This window comes from Zootoca vivipara, chromosome 13 (assembly GCF_965207765.1).
Source record: "Zootoca vivipara chromosome 13, rZooViv2.hap1.1, whole genome shotgun sequence".
Classification (NCBI taxonomy): Eukaryota; Metazoa; Chordata; class Lepidosauria; order Squamata; family Lacertidae; genus Zootoca; species Zootoca vivipara.
Genome location: NC_142596.1, coordinates 40,222,218 through 40,247,516, shown reverse-complemented (window position 1 = coordinate 40,247,516; position 25,299 = coordinate 40,222,218). Strand labels below are relative to the sequence as shown.

Below are 25,299 nucleotides of genomic sequence, written 5' to 3'. Positions count from 1 at the left end.
GGGGGGGTATTTGGTTTCACTGTAACTCACTCTAGGAAGGGTAAAAGCTACTATGTTCTCCATTGTTGCCAATCAATAATGCCACTCAAATAGGGAGGGAGGAATATATATGTATATGCAGTGGAACCTCGGTTTATGAACACCTCGGTTTATGAATTTTCAGTTTATGAACGCCGCGGACCCATCTGGAACGGATTAATTCACTTTCCATTACTTTCAGTGCGAAAGTTTGCTTCAGTTTATGAACAGACTTCCGGAACCAATTGTGTTCATAAACCGAGGTACCACTGTATATATTTTAGGATGCAACCCTATGCACACTTTCCTGAGAGTAAACCCCATTGAATACTATGAAACTTACGTCTGAGTAGTTATGGCAGAATTGTGTTCTATAAGGCACCTTAGACTGTTGCCGACATGCAGGTTTTTGAGATGAGCTAGGTGGCACCCCCATAAGCTGGAAGAAAATGCAATCCATTAAGCAAATACACCAGAGATCTCTATCCTTCTTTGGACCAGGGGTCACATTTTGCATTTTGAGAGATTGCTGGGGGGGGGGCCTTTCACAAATGGACTGCCAACGGGGTGTGTGTGTGACATAACACAACATGGTTGTCGTGGAAGGCATGGCATCACACAGAATTAGAGAGTACAATCAGGGCGAAGCTTTTCCCGTGGCTTTATTTCTATGGGAGAAGAGGCTTGATCTGTTGAATTTCTTCCTGGAAAATAAGGAAGAATCAGGGAAAGTGTGTTAAAGAGGAGAGGGAAGCAGCAGCTCTTTAGGACCGCAGGGATTCCTATTGCCTGGTATCCAAGCGGCTCCGACTTTGCCCATTGGCTAAGAAAACTGGCAGGTGAGAGGAGCCAGGCTGGCTCATTTCACAGAAATGATTGAGAGTTGGTGAACCTTGCACTGCACCTATTTGAAGACCAGCAAAACTGTACCCGATGGCTTCGGTTGAGCAGCTCTGGTGGGTGCATACATGGGATTTGGGGGAAGTGCCCCATCCAGAGCCCAATGAAATTTTGCGATTGAAGCCATTGACTTGGAGTGGCTCTGGTGAGGGGACATGTTAGTCCTGAGCTGTACATGACTGCTGGTGGCCAACCCGGATTAAGGGCTCTTCTGCTATACATCAGCCCTTTTTACACCCCGTGCAAGGAAGGTCCAGAGGTTGGGAGGTAGTTTCCACTCCAGCATCTCTTTTCAAGATGGTGGAGAAATTTTCAAGGGGCACAAATGCCCTTGTCAAAGGATCCTGTGTCTTCAGTCCTGCAGGATGCAGTCCTAGATAAACAAGGTGTGTTAAAATTCTAGCTTTAACTGCTAGACGATGGCATCGTTCTTGGCTTAACTCTGCTTGAGGCTTCTGTTCTAACCAAAGGCAGTACAACTGGAAGCACATGTAGCTTTTATTTAAAAGAGAACAGATTGGACTACTCTTGCCACTTTACCAGATTACACAGCAGGTGCTTTTATTAACTGATGAGAGCCAAGTCTCATTTTTTTTGATAATATATATATTTATTAAATGTATTAATGTGCATTTTTTTATAATGTCCCCTTTTCCCACTCTGCTGACCGTTGCATACTGTTTAATCTTGTACATCTTTGGAAAGGTTTTCAAGACAATCAAATGTGTACCATAATGACTGTACATAAAGATGCAAAATTTAAAACGAAAACAAAACAAAAAAAGTTGTAAAGCATGGGCAAAGACATTTTATTTTCAAAACGCTGTTCTTAACAAAACAAAACAAAAATAAAGGCTTTACTATTTACTTACAATGTGGTGGTCATTTTGGTTTTGTCCTTCGAAAACGCGAAGGGTTGACATTTTTGTAACGTTCAAAGAGGCAGCGTCCCATTCCCTTGGCCCAGGTGTTAATGGGGTTCTGGCTCGATCTCTCGAGGGGCTTCCAATGACTTCTCAGCTGCTCATGCCATTGGAACAGGGTGGTAGCGCCACAGCAGCAACAGCCAACACGGTGCCTTCTGGATGTTGTGGATTACAACTCCCATCAGCCCCAGGCAGTGTGGTCAGGGTGATGGGAGTTGTAGTCCAGCACCTGGGACAACGGCAGCCTCTTAATGTGGCAGTTTGGGGAAGGTACGCTTCCTTGGATTGCTTGCATAATTTTATTGATTAGCTAAGGAGAAATACTGTAATTATTAAAAGCTGGAGTGATATTCCTCCCCTGCATCCAGCATTAAGTTGCCAGGATGGGGATTATTCTGACTTGGGGTGGAAAGCCTGTGAGCCCCTCCAGCTGCTGTACTGCAATCCCATCCTTCTGGACCATTGACTGTGCTAACTGTTCTGTGGTAGATCCAACACCCCCATCCTCTAGTATAGTCTCCTGTCTCCAATCACAAGTGGGGATAGAAGCAACCACTCTGATCTAGCTGGGTTTCTCACCTTACATAAACACTGGTGTGTTTGGATGGTGCAGGAGCCACCTCGTGACTGTTTATGCCACTACCTCAATCGGAACATCAGCCAGCGCCTGCATCTGCCTGGTCCACCTGATTTACAGCCTTCATTCGAACAAGAATACTTAGAACGTACCAATCTTCAATCACACTGAAGTTGATGGGACCAAGATTAAAGGACTGTGGCACTGAGGTCGGCTGTAAATCAGGCTGTCTTACACAGTGTTCTTCTTTGAAAAGTGCCGGAGGTATTTTAGTCCCCAGGCTGACCCCAAACACCATTCGGTTACAGTGGGAAACACTTCACTGAGCCCTGCTCCCTTAATCAGAAGCTGGTGGTGACAATTTGGGGCTTTTAAATTAGTATGAAAAGTAGTATCACTGCGGAGCTAAATCACGCGTGGATGCCCAGCTGGTCTGCCCCATTTGTGGATTCTCATCTGTCAAGACTGGAAGGGTTTGATTGTCTTCCACTTTCTCTGTGACTGTGGTGACTTCTGGCACCGGCAAGATTTCCACCACTGCCTGTTTTGAGCGAACTGGGCTGGGCTGGGCTGAGTCTTCCAGCTTGGTTCCCACTGCAAGCAAAAAAAAAATTTTTTTTTTAAATGCAGAACTTTGTATCAAACTTAAGAGCAGTTAATAGATGTGTCGACAGAGTGTCAAGACTAGGGCCCAGCAAATCTGCCTTCAGATTCTCCACAAAAGTTGCTACGTACACATATTTAAAGCACATTGCTTTAGGGACACCCCTGCCCTAAAGAATCCCGGGAACTGTAGGTTACCTCTCATTCTTTACGGAGGAAAGAAATAAACGTCACAGCAACATTTATACCAAAGACTTGTGTGGTCTATTATTTTAGGGGACAAGAGAAGCATCAATAAAAAACACTTCTTGTGCATTGCAACTCTAAACAAAAAAATAAATAAATGTTAATTCATGTGATTCAAGAGCAGTGCACCAGCTGGGCAGCTCCATCAGACAAAAGGGCCACAGTTGGTCTTGCCTGCAAAAGTCAACAATGGTAAATGAACAAAAGCCCTGTATCATAATTGCAAATCAGAAGCCCAGCCTCCTACTCGCATTTGTATGGCCTGGGAGGGTTGCAGTGGAAAACACTAGAAGCCTTGGCCGAAGAATGGGGTGGTTCATTCAAGCCGATGTGTGAAATACCTCCCTTTTCAATAATGCCACCTACTTCATCCTGTCCCCGGTCTAGCAATCCTGTCTCCCTTCCCACCCAGGCTTTAGCATCTAAGCCAGGGATAAACCAGCTTCCACCCAAGGTCCACATTTCCATCGGAGTAACTATCTGAGGGCCACATGCAAGCAGTAGGTGGGGCCAGTGGGAAAGTGGGCGGAGCAACGGGTGTCTTTCCACACCCACCTGTGTGCCTCTCTGCATCATCCATTGAGACAAACGAGGCGTTGTGGGAGTTCAAGGGCAGGGTCCAGCCAGCCAAAAACACTCAAGAGTGCAAAACAGGGCCAGTGAAGGGTATGGCCTTGGCAGGGGAGTTCTGAGGGCCTGATCCAGAGCCTGGAGGGTACTGTGAGAAACTCGGTATAATCTAATTGCCAAATGGCACCTTAAACCTGGGCTATGGTGGCCACAACAGTGTGTCTAGGCACCATCCCCGCCCCGGTGGGCTTTATTGTTGTTGTTGTTGTTGTTGTTGTTGTTGTTGTTGTTGTTGTTATTCATTTCATTTCATTTCTATACCAGTTTCTATTTTAGGGGGGGAAAATCTCAAACTTGTTAACAACACATTAAAACACCAAATAAAACAATCCAGAATAAAACAAATCCAAGCTTCAATGAAAAAACTTCAGATCCTTCGCTAAGTGACATTTGCTTTCCCCATATTTATTTACCTACTTAATTTATATAGCTGCCCCATAGCAGAAGTGCTCTAAGGAGCCAGGGTGGTGTAGCGGTTAGAGTGTCAAACTAGGACCTGGGAGATCAGGGTTCAAATCCCCACTCAGTCATGAATCTCACTGGGTGACCTTGGACCAGTCGCAGTCTCGTAACCTACCTCACAGTGTCGTCATAGGGATTAACTATGGAGTGGGGTGAACCATGCACTCCTTGGAGAAAAAGGTGGGATATAAATGCAATTAATAAGCTCTTCTGCTTACCTGCTTAAGAAAGCTTGAGGGGCCAGCCAGGTGGAGATGTCAGTCGCCAACCTGGCATCCAGAGATCTCCACATGGTCACGGTTGGGCCTGCACCAGCAAGACTCCCCGCTACACATCCACATCTGTAAGTGTGTGTGTACGTGTGCAGTGCAACCCTCCAGCAGTGATGAAACATGCCCATTTCAAGGAACATCAAGGCTAAAATACAGGCCGTCAACCTCAACATCCCTTTTAAAGCAGGTCCTTATCATGAATGCAAGTGCTGCTTGCAATTGTCAGGTTTTATATCAGGGGGCCCCTCCAGATGCTATTGGACTCTAACTCCCATCAGGCTCAGCCAGGATGGAAAGGGTAGGATATAGATGCAAGCAATCTATGCAGGTTTGCTCAGAAATTAGTATTAACTGGGGGGATTACATTCCCCCTTTATCCATTCCCTGTTTCACAACACCCAGTCGGCATTCTGCGACCACTGAGCATGCTCGCTCAGACATCATAGGGCTACTTTGGGGTTTCCCACATACCCACTCAAACTTAGGGGTTCTTTCCCCAATATATTTGGTGTACTTTTGCAAACCTTAGGGTTCCCTGTAGACACCTCCCTCTTGTGCATGGGTGCTGTTGTTTTGGCTGTATAAAAGGAATGGCACTCACAGCCTGAACATTGGAAATAGAAGGAACTCCCAGGTGAGGGTACACGATTGCAGCTTGAATCAAAACAATCAGTGCAAGGCAACAATATCATACACAAATCAAGGTTTACTTCAACACTACCTCATCTTTTAGAAAAAGGAAAGGAAGAGGGTGAGGGACGGGAGAACTTACCCAATGCAAACATTTGAAACAATTGGTGAATGGGAATTTGCACAGCCAGCAGTAGAACAACCTTGCAAAGGAACGAAACTTCCTTTTTAGAAAGGCAACTGAGCACAGGGGCTCAGGGTAAAAGAGATATAGAATCCAACAGTCACTCTAGCTGATTAATGAAACGCCCAAAACAGCATCAGCATGAAACAGGAGCTGCTGCCTGTCTAGATGGAACAAGAGAGTCTGGTCTTAAAGAGTCACCCAGATTCCTTTAGCTATGCAATGCTGCTGCTGGGAAAGTCTCCACAGTCTGTATTGATAACGTTCATTCAGTTCATGTGATACTGGGGAAACTATTGATGCCCCCCACCCCGCCCCAGGATGGATGAATCTTTCCATTTCTGTTTCTTTCTGTTTCTCATTTTTCCAGTCTTATATTCAGTTCTCCAACTTTCCACGTTGTTTGCTTTTTTAAAGTCCCCATGAAAATTCATCAATGTCTTACTGCATATTTCTCCTAACAGACTTGGGCAATTTTGACTAAGAAATACATTTTTTTTTGCTGTATATCCTCTGAAGAAAGCTCTGGGGCACAAAAGTTCAACAAATGCAAGCGATAGGAGTAGGCTTGTCACTGCTCTATGCAGAGAACAAATTAATCCAGAATTCAATCAAATGGATAAGATCCAATCATAAAGAATCTCATTTTTAAACCATCCCCAGATGAGCAGCTGAAATGAGAACAGGCCCTAAGAGCCCTATGTAATGATAAGGGAGTAACTAAACCTTAATTATAAAGCCAAGATGTTCCCCAAAAGTATTCAGAAATCTCAGAGGCATGTGTCTCTGTGCACAGGAAGCATCCAATAGCAAGGGAATGACTAGCAATGCTTTCTGGAAACTCAAACATTGATTGGCAATGGTATACCCTTGGCTGACTGAACAATAATCTCTGGAATGAGAACAGGCAGTGCGCAGTGGCTCACTCTAGACATCATGCCAAATCATGGTTAAAGAAGCTTAACTCTTTTGGCATAATCAAGAGAACAACATACTTTGGTAAAGCAAACCCACATCAGACACCAGTGCAATGAAGGGTTTCAAGGGTTCGTTCTAACTGCAGTAGGATGCCATGTCAGAACTGATAAACCATTGTTTACAACCTTTGGTAGGCTAGAGTGAGGAGCCTTGGCCAGACAGAAATGAAAACCAGACAACTGGCTCTAAACAATTGTTTCCATGATGGTCTGAATGCTCATGATTTGAGTTCTAAAACAGCAGTTGGCACAATGTACAAGTCTAGTGCAAAATCTAGGCGAAGTCAGGGATGAAAATGGCTGTTACAAGAGGGAGTTGGGGATGCTAATGTAGCATCTTAGAATGGGAGTGCTCTTTGGGCAGATTAGCAGTGGCTTCATTTAAAACACATGCACACAACCTGACACTTCTAAAATTTCCATCCTATGGAAAGCTTCCCAGCTCCCCCTTTAGCTACTGGTTACTCTCAGACTGTTAGACAAGCGATCCTCATGCAAAGATGGAATTGTGAACACCTCAGAGTACCAGCCTGGTTGATGACTACAGCAATTACAGAAAAAAAACAACTGCAGCCTGGAGAAAATTAGGAAGCTGCCCAATACCAAGTGAGAGTTGGTCCATCTATTTCAATATTGTCTACTACACCAACTGGCAGCAGAGTTTTGAGCAGGATTTTCCTCCAGTCCTGCTTGGAGATGCCAGGGATTCAGCCAAGGACCTTCTGCACACAAAGCATGTTCGTTGCAACTTTACAAATGATTCATTAAACTACAAAACAGTTGGCATCAGTTCAGTCTCGGGGCATGGACCTCCATAAACCTGATGCCAGCCCTTTCCATAGCAATTTTGGGTGGGTGGGGGGTTCTAATAGTGTGAGTTGCCCTATCTGCAGCCTCAAATCATGCAAAGCAGAGCATGGATGGGAAGCCTAAGGCCCTCGAGATGCAGCTGTACTCCAACTCTCTCCCATCATCCTCAGACAGCATGAGTAATAGTAAGGGTTGTAGTCTAGAGTGGCCACAAGATTCCCATCTTTAGCCTACAGACCAATGTTCATCACCTGAATGAGAATAAGGCAACATGCAAAGAGAAGGACTATAGCTCCAGGCAGACCTCTGCACTGACTGGTAAATACATCTGTGAACTAGTCAGAAGGAGCCAGTATTGCAGTCACCGAGATCATTAATGCGACTCCATTAGTGTATATAGCTTTAGCAGGAAGTTTGGTCCAGCTGACCTGAAGCATCCCCTTTCATTCTACCCACCATCGTGACTGCTGTTTCCTTTCTGATTTTCCGAAAGCAAAATAATCCTGCAGTGGGTTTGGCATTTCAAAGACTCCCCGGTGGTGGGTGTGGACTACACCATCAGGATCTGCCTCCCTAGGGGTCGCATGACTCCTGCCGCCACATTCTCAGCTGCCACTGCCACGATCAAGTGTTCGAACCATCCCTGGCATTTGGAAAGCACTCGATGCAAACACAGCATGCTCCTTGAACTTGCAGTGCTGTGCTGTGCTTTTGTTTGGAAAGCAGTTCAAGATTTCTATGAAATCCACAAAACAGTGCTTGTATACCTCAAGTATTTATAACCTACCCTTTCGCTGTGTCAGGGGTGGGGAACCTCTGATGTTGCTGGACTCCAGCTCCCATCAGCCCCAGCCAGCATAGCCAGGGGCCAGAGATGATGGGAGTTGTAGTGCAAGAATATATGGCGGGCCACAGGTAACATAAGCAAACTGTAGAATAAAATCATAAAGCAACAGAGCCCCATATGGGAATAAATAGGAGGTAGCTAAAGTGCGAACAGCAACAGCAGTGCAGATGGAAAAACCAAACCCTTAAAAAATGTCTGGGCAAGTAAACAAGGACTTTGCACTAAAATGATAACAATGCTAGTGCCGGTCATACTAACAGGAGGGCCTGTCAGGATCAGCAATAAAAACATGGTGTCAGTGAAGTTAACTCTTTATGCAAAGCAACCAAAACAATGCAGGCCTAGAAATCCCAGCAACTATTCCCAATAGGTCTTGACGCAATGAGACAGTTGTGAGGACTGAAGACCCCCCCTTCCCACAGCTGCCTAAGTCCCCTCCTCTCCAGGGTTTTTTTTCCGTGCACAAACCATCTCTGATTTTCTCATTTCAATTCTCTGTGTGCTCCAGGAGACCAGGCTGGAGAGGGAGACTCTTTGGATTCTTCAAAAACCTGCCTCTCTGTCTCCCAGCCCCCCTCCCCTCCAGCCGCCTCTTCTGCCTCTGAGCTTGGACGGCTCTCTGCCTCAACCTCTTCCTGCTCACCAAACCCCGTTATCTCTTCAGCTTCTGACACCCCCCCCTCCTCCTCCTCCTCCAGTGGCTGATGTTTTCAAAATACAAATGTGGCTTTAATTTTATTAGTGGAACACTGAAAGGAGGAGGAGGAGGTATAGAAAGGGATCTCCCCATTTCTTTGAGAATCATCTTACTTATTTCATACACACTTTGACCAAATGTATTTGGAATAATAACTGTCATCCTTTGAGATTCTTCTCGCAATCACTTGGCAGACCAAAGGCTAGAGAATTTGATAGCCTTTCCTCTTTGGGGTTTATCACATGGCAACAAAATTGTTTGTTCAAACATTTTGCCCCAAACAAAGCCACATTTGTATTTTGAAAACAGCAGCCTCTATTCAGAGCCAGGCACAAAGACTTCCACCCCCTTTCCTATAACTTCATATATTAATCCTGAAATTAATCAGTCTGTATATGTGTTTCTACGTTTATTTTGTATGAATGCTTGAAATTATCACTCTAGAACACTAATATCTTGAGGGCCAAAAGTTCCCCTCTCTGAACCTAATAAATTCTGGCCACTAGCCAGGCTTAAACCATGCCTTGCTGTTGGCTAAGCAACTGCTGTTTGTTAGGACAAAACAAACCCAAAATCCCACAATCAAACAAAATGCTGAAACTGGGATTGCTAGTCTTTTTAGGTCTGTGAACACATTTGCAAACCAGAAAAACTGTTGTGGGCACCAAAGGCAAACCAACCAAGCACATGCCAAAAGCTTTTCTACCGGCTACAAGAGAATGCTCCTTCCAAGCCCAATGAAAAAATAAGCAATACATGCTATCAATAATAATGAAAGGCTGCATCCTGAAACGCCGCATCTGCGCACGTGCATGATGTAATTTGGCGCGCATGCGCAAAGTGCAATTTAGTGCTTCTGCGCATGCGCGCGCGCTGAACCTGGAAGTAACCTGTTCTGGGACTTCTGGGTTCTGCGTGTCCGTAACCTGAAAAGATGTAACCTGCAGCGGACGTAACATGAGGTACCACTGTAATATTAACAGCTTTAAAAAGAAATAAGGTTCTTAACCTTCTCCCAAAGAGCCAATAACTTCATTGTGGTTTTATTGTTCATTCCTCCCTTGAAAATGAAGAAGGATGAAGAAGCAAATTGGAGCCAGGGGTGGGGGTGGGGGGTGGCAACGGTCATTTGCCCCCAAGGCATCATCCTCATCTATCACTATAATAACTTCTGGAAGAACAAAAAAAGCCCCAATAGATTGTGAGCCAGAACCACTGTCTTTTGGATAGAGAACCAGTTGTCTTTGCAGCAAAGTGCAAACACAGAGATATCCATTGTATTGGACAGAATGTCATCACAATGTGCCGTGCACACAATGGATGCATAAAGCTTTGGGATGTTTCTCAAAAATAAAAACAGCAAAATGTCTTCACTGTACAACATGTGTTGGCTCGTTTCTATTCTGTCCCATCAGTGTTGCATCTTTTTATTGCATTGCAGAGATCCCCTAAGGGTTCTGCATTTTATTTTTAAATTGGGGTGGCCGGGAGGAGTGGATGGATCCCAATTTGGGAATTATTCCATACCTTACGTTTTCCAGACCTTTCAAACAAGACCGAAAAACACTATTTATTACATTGGTCCTCCTATAAATGCCACCAATTCAAAAGGCTTACCACTTGTGGGGAAGATTCCTCTTGGGAGAGATTTACAATAACAGGTACCAATATACAATGATGTTGTCATAAAAGCAAAAGGCATCGTGTATGTTAAGAGCACCGAACTGACAAGCACTGCCGAGCGAACTCTTATTTTTAGCACATGCTACATATTATTTAGCACCCTGTTTTGATGGGAGCTATGATGAGCCCAAGTAGAGTCTCCTCCAGGGATGGTGTAGAAATTCACTGCCTGCACTTTCAAGCAAATTCGTGCTTTCGGCCAACCTGATTTGCCTGAGACAGACTCCTGTGCATCTCAGGATCCATCTACTAACCAGATCACTCAAATTCGTGCTTTCGGCCAACCTGATTTGCCTGAGACAGACTCCTGTGCATCTCAGGATCCATCTACTAACCAGATCACTCACATCTCTAATTTGTTCAATAGTTCTGCTTCAAAAACCTTCATGAAGTTTCAACTGAAAATATGTGGCAATTGATTTACATGAGGACTTCCTTTCCTTTTTTCTTTCTTTTTTTAAAAAAGGATATTGATGCTATTATTATTTAGAAAGGTGGAGAACTGAACTTAAGACTGGAGAAATAAGAAAAACCTAACTGGCAGTGTTGCCCATCTCTAGCATTTGAACAAAAGGATACTTCGGCTAACCACAGTATAACTGGTCATTTAACAAAATGTTCCAGCTGTACCATTTACATCCTGTTTGGGGTGAGAGGGGAGGAGAAAGTTACCTTTTTTCTCTTGCTTGGCCCAGAATTCTCGTACACGTTTAATAATGTTCTTTGTCTCCCTCAAGTGTTTCTGCCACTGGCGTAATTCTTGAACCTCAGGTTCACAGCGGACCTTGAAGAGTGATTATTATTATTATTATTATTAATTACCAATGTAAAAAGGCATCATTTTCTGTTCTGCCCTGTATTTGATGCAATGCTGTTTCAGCGTTGCTGCACTTTGTCTTCCGCCAAAAACTACATTTGTCATCTCACTACCCACTGTGGCAAAACGACATTGTCATTCAGTTATTCCACCCCATTCATTTCAATGCAAAAGAACCCGAATGTAAACAAGGGTGGGAGGAATGCAATCAATTACGTATCATTTCTGGACTGAAAGCAACAGCAGCAAGCAAGCACTGTTTTTTAGCCAGTGCATGAAGTAACAGCAATGACTAATACTTAGGAAAGAAGATCTATCCAATAAGGCTAAAGTGAAACACCCATTATCTAGACTTTTGGATTGCTTTTCTGCTGGTCTTCCCTGATGGAGAAATTATTGTTCCTCAATGGAAAACGTGATGGTATCCAGCATTTCAGTGTAGCTGCTGTTTGGGAGTAAGTGTGTCAACACAAACACAAGAGGTAGCAGCAAAGTCATTCGTTTGGAGTGTTGCTTCCCCCTTGCCAAAAAATATTCCTGTGGATACGCATGTAACAGACAGCCCAGGGACAAACTACCAGGATAGCCCAGCTGAGTAGCTCTTTCCTGCAAGGGAAACAGTGGTGCACATGCAATTTCTCCTGGTCTAAAGAGAGTACATGCAGAATTATTTCCCCATCACCTTTAAGTCCACATAGTAACTCCACATACTTTCCTTTAACCAAAAGAGCAGCAAAATGAAGAGCCCAATCAGAGACCTACTACTGTAGTCCAGTGTCATGTTTCCAGGAAGTCCACAAGTCAGTCATGAAAACATGTCCACCCTGCCCTTAGCAGGCAGTAAAACTGTTCCAGAGAACCTCAGGTGGTCTATCATGCATGCCTATTAAGTTGTCTTTCGGTCAGTAGGTCAAAGTTGTACAGATCTGCTTCGGTGCATGGACACTTTGTCTTGGGCTTTACACCTGCACAAATCTCCTTGCTTATTTCATGGGCTGTTCTGAACCTTTAGATCACCCACCAGGACTTCCAAAGCCCTCTCAGTCTCATAGCCAGGTTGGAATCCCGATCTGAAAACACAATCTAAATGTGCCTGAAGTTGCTCTGCTATTACAGCTTTGGTAACCTTTTCTACAAAGGGATGAGAAGATGCCTAAATTCGACTATACACTAAGTTGGCTTTTTAAAAAGTAAGCAGAGAAAGCTCTCCGCAAATTTGGCATTCACCATTTCTGCCAGTGGCCCAATGAGCTCACACCAACTTGCCAAGATGGGAAATAAGCCAGAGAGCAACTGGTACTGCCTTCCTCAACCTGGTGTGCTCCCATCTCCCATCTGCCTCAGCCAGCATGGCCGATAGTCAGTGGGAGTTGTAGTACAAAACATCTGGAGTCAACTCTGAAGACAACTTTGGAAAGATGGTTGCAGATGGTTCTTCCAAGGCCCCTTCCAACTATAGGAGTCAAGGACTCCTGCTTGGATCCAAACGTCCCCTTCCTCTAGAGCAGGCATGTCAAACCTGCGGCCCTCCAGATGTTTTGGACTACAATTCCCATCTTCCCCAACCACTGGTCCTGCTAGCTAGGGATCATGGGAGTTGTAGGCCAAAACATCTGGAGGGCCGCAGGTTTGACATGCCTGCTCTAGAGGAAAACCTATGGAGCCAGCATTGTTCACAACTTTGAGGGAAACTAGGCTGAAACCAATCCATGCAGCTGCTACATGCGACTATTCTTGAAGCCTATGACACTGGTTCGCATCTCTCATAGCCAGGTTGGATTGAATCTGAGCAAATTTATCAGCAAAGAATTGTGCAAAAAAAGGCCCTCAGCAGGCAGCTGAAACTTTCCTGATATAATTAATGCAATGCACATTTGACAGCAGCATTATTATTGCTCATAAGAAGAAATATTAAAGATAACCTGTATCAGAGCCTGGTCAATGTAGAGCTGCTTTCAGATAAAAGAGCACAGATTCAGTCATATCTGACTAAAGGTAGCTTACCAAAATGACTCCATAATGAGCTGATCCTGTGGAGAGGATCACAGAGCTACACAGCAGAGCAAGAACCACCGAATACAAAAAATGACAGACAATGAAATATTCTTATGACTTCTCTGGCTTTTTCCTCCAGATGAGTACCTCAAGATGCACAGCAATGTCACTGAAGACATGTTACATGCACATTAATTTTAGAAATGCCTCACAAACCAAACACATATCATGAACCTGTGGCATGAGGAAGCCTATGCTCCTAGTTAGTTCCTAGTTTTCCTTAGTTTGTTCCCCATCTAGCCTTTTCATAGGCACGCACAGCACATATCATTAGGCTGTGAACACAGGGAATATTTTTAAGGTGAACATTTATCATGCACATAATCCTAAAGGGCATTATTTTCATGCATCAAACAAAGAAAGTAAACATATATTTTTAATTAACAATGAAACATAACTTTAAAAATACAAACTGCTTCTGCACGCAGGCTGAGGAGGGGCGGGAGAGCTGCCTCTGCAAAGGTGGGAGCATGTTTTTGTTGCTTCGCAAGGAGCCTACCACTCACCACCTTTTGAGGGGAGAGAAATGTGGAGGTGAGGGGCTGCTTTTGTGGCAGAGGGACACATGGGGCTCCCACATTGTTACCTCACCTCAAAGAACAGCAATGGACCGTCTAAGCAGCAAGACCTCAGCAATAAGGTGGTGCTTGCTGCTCAAGGGCGTGCCCCAGGTCATTCCCCCAAGCGCTCCTGCCTCCTTTTCCACAAAGACAGACATATATTTTATGTCTTAACAGCTCTCTCATCCCTCCTCAACCTGTATGCAGATGCGGAGAAGCGACCTGGTCACCACGATGGAGCCAGTGTTCTACTGAAGTTGAGATAAAGCCACTATTCTGGCATTAAGGCGAGCCTGAGCACACCCTGTACACAGGCCTATAATCCTTCCTCGTCCCTCTTTATTTTTTCCTCCCAAACAGCTCAGCATCCCATTCCTTCATTTATTTCTTTTCTCTTGCCTCAGTGGATCCCTCCCTCCGCTGCCCTCTTCTGCATTGATTCACATGCTCAGACATGAGACTTGGGGATTTTTCCAGACGTCTTCTTGCCACCCGAAAAAAAAGGGACCATAAAATATGGAAGTTAGAGCAAGGAAGCTTTTCGCACCCTGATGAAGCCCATTTCATCTCTGAACTTCTTTGTTGCGGGTTAATCTTTTTTTATTTATTTATAAAAGCACAGCAGTTTGCCCCCTCCTTCTCCCCAGCACGAGACAGCTTCTATGCAAACACAGGGTCTTCGTGGCTATTTATAGCACCTGCTACTTAGAATTTATGTAAGGGGTTTTCCCCAGGGCCTCCGCAGTCGCACAGATTCAGCATCAAACAAAATAATTATAGATGACTCTTACCCGATAACCTCTCCAGAATGATTGAATTATGTTGCCTGCTTCTTCCTCCGTTAACAGCAGGGACAGCGGAATTGGTGGCCTAGGACTGAAGCAAATGTTGTTGTTTTAAATTTCAAAATCACACCTTGGGTAAAAGCAAGGTCACTGTCAAACTAACGACACCTGACTCCCAAGTCTCCCAATGACTGCTCACAGTGGTTTCAAATAGATGGAAAATGGAACTGGGAACAAGATGGCTCCTTGTGACACCTCAAAAAATAGCAGACATGTGGCTGAGGTATAGTCACCAATGCCATATCTCTCAGAATGATCCTGTAGGTAGGAGTGGAACCACTGCCTTCCAATACAAGCTAACTCAGTCCAGACGATCAAAGTCATCCATTAAGAAAACAAAGGCCAATTCAGTCCCATACCCAGGACCGAACTGGGATGGATTTGCCATCCTCTCAAGCACCATACTCAAAAAGGGGTATTTGTGACCAGGCAGTAGTTATCCTGTAGGGACGCGGGTGGCACTGTGGTCTAAACCACTGAGCCTCTTGGGCTTGCCGATTTAAAGGTCGGCGGTTCGAATCTGCACAACAATGGTGAGCTCCCGTTGCTCTGTCCTAGCTTCTGCCAACCTAGCAATTTGAAAGCACACCTGTACAAGTAGATAAATAGGTACTGCTGTGGCAGAAAGGTAAACAGCATTTCCATGCACTCTGGTTTCCATCACAGAGTTCCATTGCGGCAGAAGTAGTTTAGTCATGCTGGCCACATGACCTAGAAAACTGTCTATGGACAAATGCTGGCTCCCTTGGCCTGAAAGCAAGATGAGCACCACACACCCATAGTCACCTTTGACTAGACTTAACCGTCCAGGGGTCCCTTACCTTTACTTTTAGTAGTTATCCTAATCCTCCAAATCCATGGAGGGCTTTTTCAAGGAGTGGACACCCTATTGCCTCTTTAAGTGTCACAAGCCCCAGCCTCTCATCCAAAAATGTGTTTAGGAGACCTAGGACCCACCAAGGCAACCAACGGCCTCCTGGACCTTTTCAAACTAGTCATGAAAAGCCAGTGTTGAGAGGGCATGTGGTAGATCGAATAGCTGCAAGCAGCATGACGACGTTCTCAGGCCTCAAAAGCTGAACTGATCCCAAGACTGGACAGTGTGCCCAACCTCATCTGGAGCTGTCGCAACAAAGTACAGAGGCAAGCAATGTCTACCCTCCAACTGTCTTGCAAACTGAAGACAGCCCCACAGTTGTCATGGTCATGGAGGCAATGAAGCTCTAACATGGTCCAGTGAATAGTGTGATGTTGGCTTGAAGCAAGGCATTTGGCAGCAGGTTCTAGCTGACTTTCCCTCTGCTCCATCAAGAGCACTTACAAGAATAGGAACTAGTAGGTTTGAGCCTTGCTGCTCCATAGCAGACCTGGAACATTGTGTGAAGACTTTTCCCATTGAAGATCCCTGATTTGTGTGAAGACTTTTCCCATTGGAGATCCCTGATTTCTATCAACTGCCATTTCATCTGCCCAAGTCACTGTCCCTCAGGAGATGCATTTGGAAGGGCACAAGAACAGTGGCAGACTTGGGTACTATGGCACCCTGTGCGAGGCCAAAATTTGGCATCCCCTTCCCTGCCCTCAGGTGGGCCTTCCCCGAGGCAGGTAAGGAGGTGCCCAGCTCTGGGAAGGAGGCACGAGGGCTCTGGTGTATCACTAGACTTGGAGGAACCAAAAGATGGACAGAAGGGCAGAAAATCATGGATAAATTGCCCCCATATAAGATGTCCCCATGTATAAGATGACTCCTATTTTTTTAACCCAAAATGAAGAAAATGCACTATCCGTGGATAAGACGACCCCTTATTTTAAACTTCAAAAATTTAGGAAAAAATATAGTATTATACACAGAAAAATACGGTAAGTCATATTTTTAACCAACCTTATATGACACGGAATAGTGTAGTTTTGGACAACCAATGGCTCTTGAGATGTTGCTGAACTACAACTCCCATCATCCCTGGCCATTCCCCATGCTTGAAGGGGCTGGTGGGAGTTGTAGTTCAGGAACATCTGGAGCGCTGAAGGTTCCCTACACCTGGAATACCAGGATATAAACAACAATCATGCTTCCCAGTGCTCTCAACTTCATACGGTTTCCCAAAGTGCCCCCTTCTATGCCCTCAAAAAGTCCGCGAGCACCCCAATGAAGCCCTCCGACAGTGGCTCTCTCCTTCATTTATTACAAACGTTTATATCCTCTTTCAGAGAAACACAAGATCACCCTTCCTAAGCTTGGAAAATTAGCTCTGGCCCCAGCTCCACAGGCTTCATTTTTAAATCATGAAGAGCTGTCAGAGAACTGATCCAGGACTGAAGTAGAAAAGGCAATGCATAAATCAAGGCAAAGGTGGAGGGAGGGCTCAATATTCAGGGGGTGGAGGGGGGAAGTCTCCTAGAGATATCAATCATTTCAGCAGGCCGGGAGCAGAAGGCACGCCAGGTCCATTTTTGTCTCCAGGAGTATTAGTAATTGGCTTCAGGTCAAATAAAAATAGAATATGAGCAGAGGCAATAGCCCATCAAGAGTGAACTGGGGGGGGGGAGGAAAAAAGTTATTTGTGGCAGGAGACAGCTGTGACACTCCAAGACAAATCATAGTTGACAACTCCATTGATTTTGAAATTAACAGCTATCCTGTGAACGCTAATCTATACACAATATCTGAAACATAAACACTTTGCTTGTACAAGGAAGATTTCGGCTCAGAAATAGCATAGCTTCCCTGTACTTTAATACAAGGTGTGACTTAGTAAATTCATAATTGGAACTTCCCCCTTAAAAAAACAACAGCTTCTAATTCAATACTTCTATGATCCTATATTACAGATTATCCTTATTTGCATTAGCAGTGCCCTCCGTCAGAGCCCAGAGGGATGGCTATTTTTTGTCCACATCCCTGTTGCAATCCCAGACATGTGGCTCATGTGTTATTAAAAGGCAAGAAAGGAAGAGAACTGCTGGCAAACAAGCAGGGATGTAGGGAGCAGCGACTTTCATTCTGTCCTGTCTTCCACACATAACCAGCGCTGTTTCCATTCTGCTACAGTTCAGTTTATGCTAAAATCCATGTTTTTCATCTGTTTCTCTCTCTCTCTGACCCAAACTAATGTAATGAATTATGTCACAAATGCCAATGCATTTCAGTGGAAGAAAAACATCAAAACACTCCAGGCAACTCTGAGGTCACAGGTTAAGAAAATGTTTTTAACTGTTTTTAGAATGCTTTAAAAAGATTGTTGTCATTATTATTATTGATGTGTTTGCTGCTCTCTGTTTCTGCAGGAAGAAGGGCAAGATATAAATTGAAAAAATAAATAATAAAAACAATGCAGAAAATAATGCAATTATGTGTGTAATGTTGTTGTGGACGGGGGGGGGGACCAATACCACTTGCCTTCACTTGCACAACAATTTATCTTGCTGTCCTCAGATGAACACGAGAATTGCGGCAATATCTGCTCCCATTTCTGATGGAACTCCCCAATGTCCCTGCTTTCAAGCGAAGGAAGTTGGTGCTACAAACACCAAAATTTTCTGACTTTAAGATAGCTACCGGTATTAGTCATAGAAATAGGACTTCCAAAAGAAAGAAAGAGAGAGAGAGAGAGAGAGAGAGAGAGAGAGAGAGAGAGAGAGAGAGAGAGAGAGAGAGAGAGAGAGAGAGAAAGGTACTGTTCTGTATGGTACTTCCCACCTCTGAATGCGGAGATAAATGGCTGCTTGCTGGAATTGGATACTGCTATTATAGGGCAGGCTGAAGCAAGGGGCAGCTGTAGCACATTGAGGAAGGAGGTTACCTTACATTTAAAGCTTTTGTATGTGCTCCCATCTAAAGACCAAAATGGAAGCACAGGCGGAAAAAGTAATTAAGGGCTATTTATTTACCATCACCATCACCCAGAAGGAAATAACTACTCAGATACAAGATGAGATGCTAATTTATGTCACTTGGTCTCCAATGCTGCATATGAACACTGTCAGCAATAAGTAATGGATTAACCCATGAAATGCCTGTTTTCTTTTAAGGCAGGGGCTGATGAAATTCTCCCCATTAATGTATGTGGTTGAAATCTGAAGTCATCAAGATCCGACAGTTCTTGAAATATGCCCCCAAGCAGATTTTCATGGATCATTCTCTGTTGTCCAGCAAATTCACTTTGAGAAAGGGTGGGCCAAACACTATATCTGAAAGGGCGCCAGGGAGGATCCTTGATTATCTGTCCAAATTTGCAGTGCAAAAATCAATGTTAACTTGGTGTCTGACCACTAGACATTGGGAGCAAACAACCGGGATGGAGATCACCATCTTGCCCAGCTTCTGAGCTTCTCCACAGCATATGGGCAACTTCTTCCAAAGGCAGAACACCATAATGAGATACCCGTGGGCTTCCCAGAAGCTGTCAAACTACAACTCCCATCATCCCTGACTACTGGCTGTGCCAGCAAGGGCTGATGGGGTTGGAGCCAAACAACATCTGGGAGGGCCACCGGTTTCCCCATCACTGGCTAAGGCAGACGACAATTCTTACTCTATTCAAATCTGTTGTGCCTTTTCCAAAAAACTAAATAAAAATGAAGGCTTCAGTCAACTCATTTCAGAATGGAATAGTTGCTTCTTTCTCTCTTTTTTTGCTGGAGTATGGATTCGCACATGGAGAATGCAGGCGTTTATCTAGGCCAAACGTGCTGGGCAGATTTTGACATTCACTGTGTCTGACAATCTAATAGTTTAGCCCCTGCAGTGATTCTTGTTCCAGTGTATTTAGAAAGAGAGGAAGCCTGCTGCATGCAGCATCTCTTCTGATACAGGGTGGTGCAGGAGGAGGGGGTGTGTGGATGTTTGGAATGGTGGTTGCAGGAGCTCATCTGGATTTTTACACAGGCTTCAAATGCAGGAAACAATGTCTTCCTGTTGTTATTTCCAGCATGGTGGGAGAGAGGATCTGCTAAGCGTTTTACTGACATACAAGAAGTGGGGGGGGGTGCCTAAAAGGGCTTTACATTTTGTGTGTGTAATTTTTTTAAGTCATGAAACTGGAAACAGACACAAGGCAGGGGAGTGGAAAATAACATGTAACCAAAGTGGTCACCAAAAGCAATAAATTCACAGCTTGTTCATTCAGCTGGGAAACAAAAAATGTGCTTGCCAAGGGGGAGAGGAGGTGACAAGAACAGATGAGAGATGTGAAGAATGAGACGAAGGGGAAGAGACTCTGTCTCGAAGGATGTGAGAAGGCATCATTTTCCATCCCACCCTGTACTCATCACATGCAGCAATGCTTCCATTCCACTGCAGTTCATCTTCCGCCAGAAAGTACTTTGGCCGTCTCACTATCTGCTATGATGAATTATGTAAGTTGTGTAATTGATTACATAAAGTGTGTAAGTTATGCTGTCATTATTTTGTTCCATGCCATTTGTTTCAATGCAAAGAATGTGAGATGTACCGGTAAATGCAATGGCCAAAAAGCCTAATCAATTACGTATCAATTGCAGACTGAAAGCAACAACAACAGTGAATACCGACTGCATTCGCCTGACTGATTTCTGTCCTGGATACTGGACAAATAAGCAAATATCGACATTTTCCATTCCTTTTCCATTTGTTGGAATTACCCAGAATCCCTGTCTGCTGCTGCTACTTGTCCTTCCTTTTCGGTTCTCTGTTATTTGCAAGCCCATGATCAGACCTCTGGTGGTGAAATGGCCTCAGGGCCAGCCCTACCATTAGGCAGCGTGAGGCAGCTGCTTCAGGCTAGTGATGGGCATACCTGCCAAGTTCCTTCTTGAAAAATAAGGAATCGGAGCAGAAGTAGAAGACCAGAAGTAGCGCTGCCGCCATTTTGGAACTGGGCGGAGCATGCTCAGAAGTGACTTTTGATGCTGCTTTGCCCAGTTCCAAAATGGCCGCCGCACCAGAAGTTGCGCTGCAGCCATTTTGGAACTGGGCAGAGCAGCATCAAAAGTCGCTTCTGAGCATGCTCCGCCCAGTTCCAAAATGGCCGCCGCGCCAGAATAAACCAGGGAAAAACAAAAAAACCTGTTTTTTCAGCTGGGAACAGCTGGAAAAACAGGGGTTTCCCGGGTATACAGGAGACTTGGCAGCTATGGTGATGGGGGAGAAACACAATTCAGTTCACAATGAACAGTGGACCGACCTAATGCATGCTTTCTGAAACATGAGATGCTCAGCAAAATGGCAGGCCTTAGGTCAGGCACCAGTGCTCAGGCCAGACAACCTCACAGGGTACTTAAAATGATAGCATGAGGAAAGAACTGCTGAGCTCACTGAAGAAAGGGCAGGTATTTTCAAAGTTTTCCAAATTACTTCTTTATATCTCATTTTGGCCTCTCTTCGGGTATTTTTGCCTCCCCTTCATTGTGCTGAGTGATTCAGACTCCCTTCTGAGTGGCTGTTGATAGCCCAAGCTCCGAAAAGAAGGTTTTTTTTACACCAAGAACTCTGGCCAGAAATTTCAATGTTAGGAATAAATCCTACTTGCGAGTTACAGTCAAATAAAGTATGTATTCTGGTAAGACTAACCGTCTTGAACAGAACAAATGAATAAAAACAAGAAATGAGCTTCAAGTTCACTAGAGCAGGCATCCACAAACTGTGGCCCTCCAGATGTTTTGGCCTACAGCTCCCATGATCCCTAGCTAACAGGACCAGTGGTCAGGGATCATGGGAATTGTAGTCCAAAACATCTGGAGGGCCGAAGTTTGGGGATGCCTGCACTAGAGTATACGTAGTTTGAAATAAATGTTACAACTTAGAAAATAATAGCACATTACAGTGTAAAGACACAAAAGATATCAACTAATAATATCTGTAAATATCAGTCCGATTTCAAAAGTGTCGTTTCATATAGAGCCGGAATGCCGAGTCAATTCAGTAAAAAGAACCCAGGACAGGGCCCTGTTTCGATATGGACAAGTTCGTCAGCTGGTAATTTCTTGTTTGTATTCACTTGTTCTGTTCAAGACTGTTAGTCTTACCAGAATACATACTTTGGTTGACTGTAACTCGTGAGTAGGATTTATTCCTAACATTGAAATTTCTGGCCAGAGTTCTTGGTGTAAAAATAAACCTTCTTTTCGATAGCCCAAGCTCAGCTGCAATGTTTCCTTACAATACAGCACACAGTTTAGCGAAGAAACACAAATGCATGAATGTAAGCGCATAAGAAGAACCCTGATAGATAAGGCAAAAGGTACATCTAGTTCAGCATCCTGTATTTACAGTGGCCAACCACGCTGAGGGCCACCACTACTTCCCGTGGGAGCAAATCCCATAGTTTTAACTACCGGTATGCAGGGACCCAGGTGGCGCTGTGGTTAAACCACTGAGCCTAGGGCTTGCTGATCGGAAGGTTGGCGGTTCGAATCCCTGTGACGGGGTGAGCTCCCGTTGCTTGGTCCCAGCTCCTGCCAACCTAGCAGTTCGAAAGCACGTCAAAATGCAAGTAGATAAATAGGAACCGCTACAGCGGGAAGGTAAACGGCGTTTCCATGTGCTGCTCTGGTTTGCCAGAAGCGGCTTTGTCATACTGGCCACATGACCTGGAAGCTATACGCTGGCTCCCTCGGCCAATAATGCGAGATGAGCGCGCAACCCCAGAGTCGGTCACGACTGGACCTAATGGTCAGGGGTCCCTTTACCTTTACCTTTTATGCACTGTGCAATTACGTCTTCTCTTTTATCTGCCCCATATTTTCCAACACTCCAGCACCTTCCAAACAAGCTGTTCCATGGATGCGGAAGTCTCCAGCTGCTTTTTCACACAAACCCTCCTCCTGCCATTTCTTTGAAACACTATGGAGAAGAGCAATTCTCTCCGGTGCTCAAAAGCCATCCCTCTCCTGGAGATCTAGCTGAGAGAGGTGTAGCCAGGCACAGAGCAGGGGGACAGGGGGACGCTCAAAATAAATGCTTATGGTGAAAACCGGGGCCAGGGCAGGCCGCTTGAAACATTGCAAAGCCTGTAGAAGCACACAGCTTTGTGAAGAGAGAAAGAAAGCAGTCACCCCTGCTAAATTAGCCCTATAGGGCCAGCTGAGAACTGAGTGATGTCAACTGTAAAGGCAGCTGAGACTAGCAGACTTAGGTCAATTAGAATATGAAAAGGAGAAAAGGTGGGGGGGGGGTGAGGGAATGTTGTTCCACATACACTTGGCATGCATGCTAGCCTCCAGAGAAAAAATTCTATGTGCAATTCTGCAAATTTATTAGTAGAACAAAGAAGCCATCGGATGGATCGACAGACAGACAGATAGACAGAAGCAGGAGTTAAACCCCTGAGAAACTCTTGAGAATTCCGAGGGTCAATAGTGGAGGATGAAAAGCTCAACAAGAGGGTGTTTTGAGATACTTCATAATGCAAACAAACTGAAGCACTCTTGTAACCCCAGTCAAATGCCCATGTGCCAGCTGGCCGTGGGCAGATGGCACAGGAAACCACACAAATGCAGAAATGAAGGCTATTTCCTTTCATACACTTGCAAAGCGGCAGGTGACTTTGAGCTAGGCTCTAGAATAGCTTAATAGTATGCAACGCTCCTCCTATTACAACTCCCCACGCACCCAGTATTTCTGAAGCACCCTAGTATCCTTCTATTAATTTACTAGAGGGACCACCTTATTTATTTATTTATTTATTTATTTATTTATTTATTTATTTATTTATTTATTTAATTGTTTGTTCCTTAAAATGGTATCCCACTATTCTAGGGTTGCCAGATACAATTTTAATTTCCAAGCAAAGGGTCTGCTGGTTTCTCTTTAAGGTTTCCAGACTCAAAAGAGAGCAGGGCAATTAAAGGTACAGAAGTCCTGTCCACTATTGAGTCTGGCAACCCTACGCTATTCCTCCCAAAGGAGCCCAGGGTGGCAAACACATTGGTGACACTGCCAACCGGTTCACATGCCATCACCTATGTAGGTAGCTTTGTGGCTTGTATCCACATGGAGAGGCTGCTCAATGTAGCAAACTGTCTGTGTAAAGTGGCTTCCCAGCAGGTTTTGCTTATCCCATCATAGTTGCAAAAGTGCTACAGCGAAAACGCATTTGGCCCCACTCTGAAGGAACCCTTTGAATCAACAGAATCCACCCCAAAAAGATGTGTCGTCAAACTGTTGCACCAGTAAACAATATTATTTGTTCATACATATAACAATAATCAGAACAATAGAAGGCAATTTAAAGACCCCTCCTCTCTGGGTTCAGGAATAATGAATCCTTCAGCATTCCCCCTTTCAATTTCTGTGCAAATTAACCACGGACAAAAATGCCTTGGAACAAGGTGGCTACCAAATTAGCATGCATGTCAGAGAGTCTTTGTTACACATGAATAATAAAGGCAATTGAAAAGGGGACAATTTGACTGAGCTCTATCCTGAGGTTTGCCAGATAGGGGGCAAGATGAGCAGGCGGGAAGGGGGGAGGGGGGGCAGGCATACTGTATTTGATTCATGGATGATACTTACTGGTCCTTTAGCCACTCCTTCACAAAAGGGATCTCGAAGAACTCAACAAACGGTTCATCTTTCCTCTTTGGGTTGTGGCTGATCGGGCCGCCATGAGGTTAAAAAGGCACCATTAGAAAAGGAAATCAAACACATGGGTCTCAAAATGGTTCACAAACAACAGGGGGGGGGGCGGAATTAGGAACGTTTAATATGGAGATGGCCAACATGGTGCCCTCCAGATTTTGTTGGATTTTGTCCTTGACTTTTGACCAGGTTGGCTGTAGCTCTTTAAAGCTGTACTCCAGCAAAATCTGGATAGAGCCAGGTTGGCTGCCCCTTGTTTAATATTTCAAAGCTTAAGTAACTTACTTGTATAGCCATTCGGTTAGGAAATCCAAAGCAATGAATCTTGTCCTTTTCCTCTACAAGACAGAAGATGACGCAAAAATGAGACAAATGTCAGAGCAACAGCCAGCATGCTTTCCCAGTGGAATTAGCAGGATCCTGCCACAGGTGCCTGTTTTGTATTGTTTTAAGTTCTGCTAGCTTTTATGCTTTCATTATCATTTGTATGTCGCCTTGAAACACATGTCAAAGGTGATATTATTATTATTATTATTATTATTATTATTATTATTTACAAATGAGGTTTGGATAGATGCATCCCATAGATAGGTAAGATAGATCCTTTCCTACAATGATCGCCCATCGTGGTTTATCTACCGTACCTCTGCCAGGCCTGGGAACCTTTTTCTTACGTAGGGCTACTGACCCAGGAGAAAAGTCAATTGGGGTCACAGCCAACGGGGAATGGAGCTGGGGCCAATGGCGGAAAGAACCAGAGCCAAAGGTGGGCATAGTTTGCAACAGGTATAGAAAACTGCAGACCCAGGTGCTGAATCAGTAGCGTAGGTAGCCGGGGGCAGGGTGGTGGTGATCTGCACCGGGTATTTGGGGGTTGTAGGGCAGCATGGGATCCTTTAGTGTGGCTGTGCATCGGGGTTGGATTCTGGGTGGCAGGGGGTTGCTACGCTGCTGTGCTGAATGCAGCCCCCCAGCCTAAACTATCTGGGTCTCTCTCTCCCCAG

At 44.6% G+C, this 25,299-nt stretch overlaps 1 protein-coding gene across 2 annotated transcripts in view; it reads right to left on the bottom strand.

Moving 5' to 3' along the window:
• Positions 1-1,453: 1,453 nt before the first annotated feature.
• IQCK (IQ motif containing K) overlaps positions 1,454-25,299 on the bottom strand; it is a 38,482-nt gene continuing 14,636 nt past the window's right edge. The window contains exons 5-9 of one of the 2 annotated variants that reach the window (XM_035131208.3): positions 24,581-24,633; positions 24,230-24,307; positions 14,686-14,770; positions 11,135-11,246; positions 1,454-3,015 (exon numbers count right to left, since the gene is read on the bottom strand). In XM_035131208.3, coding sequence (XP_034987099.1) covers positions 2,816-3,015; positions 11,135-11,246; positions 14,686-14,770; positions 24,230-24,307; positions 24,581-24,633 — 528 coding nt within the window. In that variant the 3' untranslated portion in view covers positions 1,454-2,815. The remainder of the gene's footprint in view (positions 3,016-11,134; positions 11,247-14,685; positions 14,771-24,229; positions 24,308-24,580; positions 24,634-25,299) is intronic. The other variant, XM_060282390.2, reaches the window with a different exon arrangement.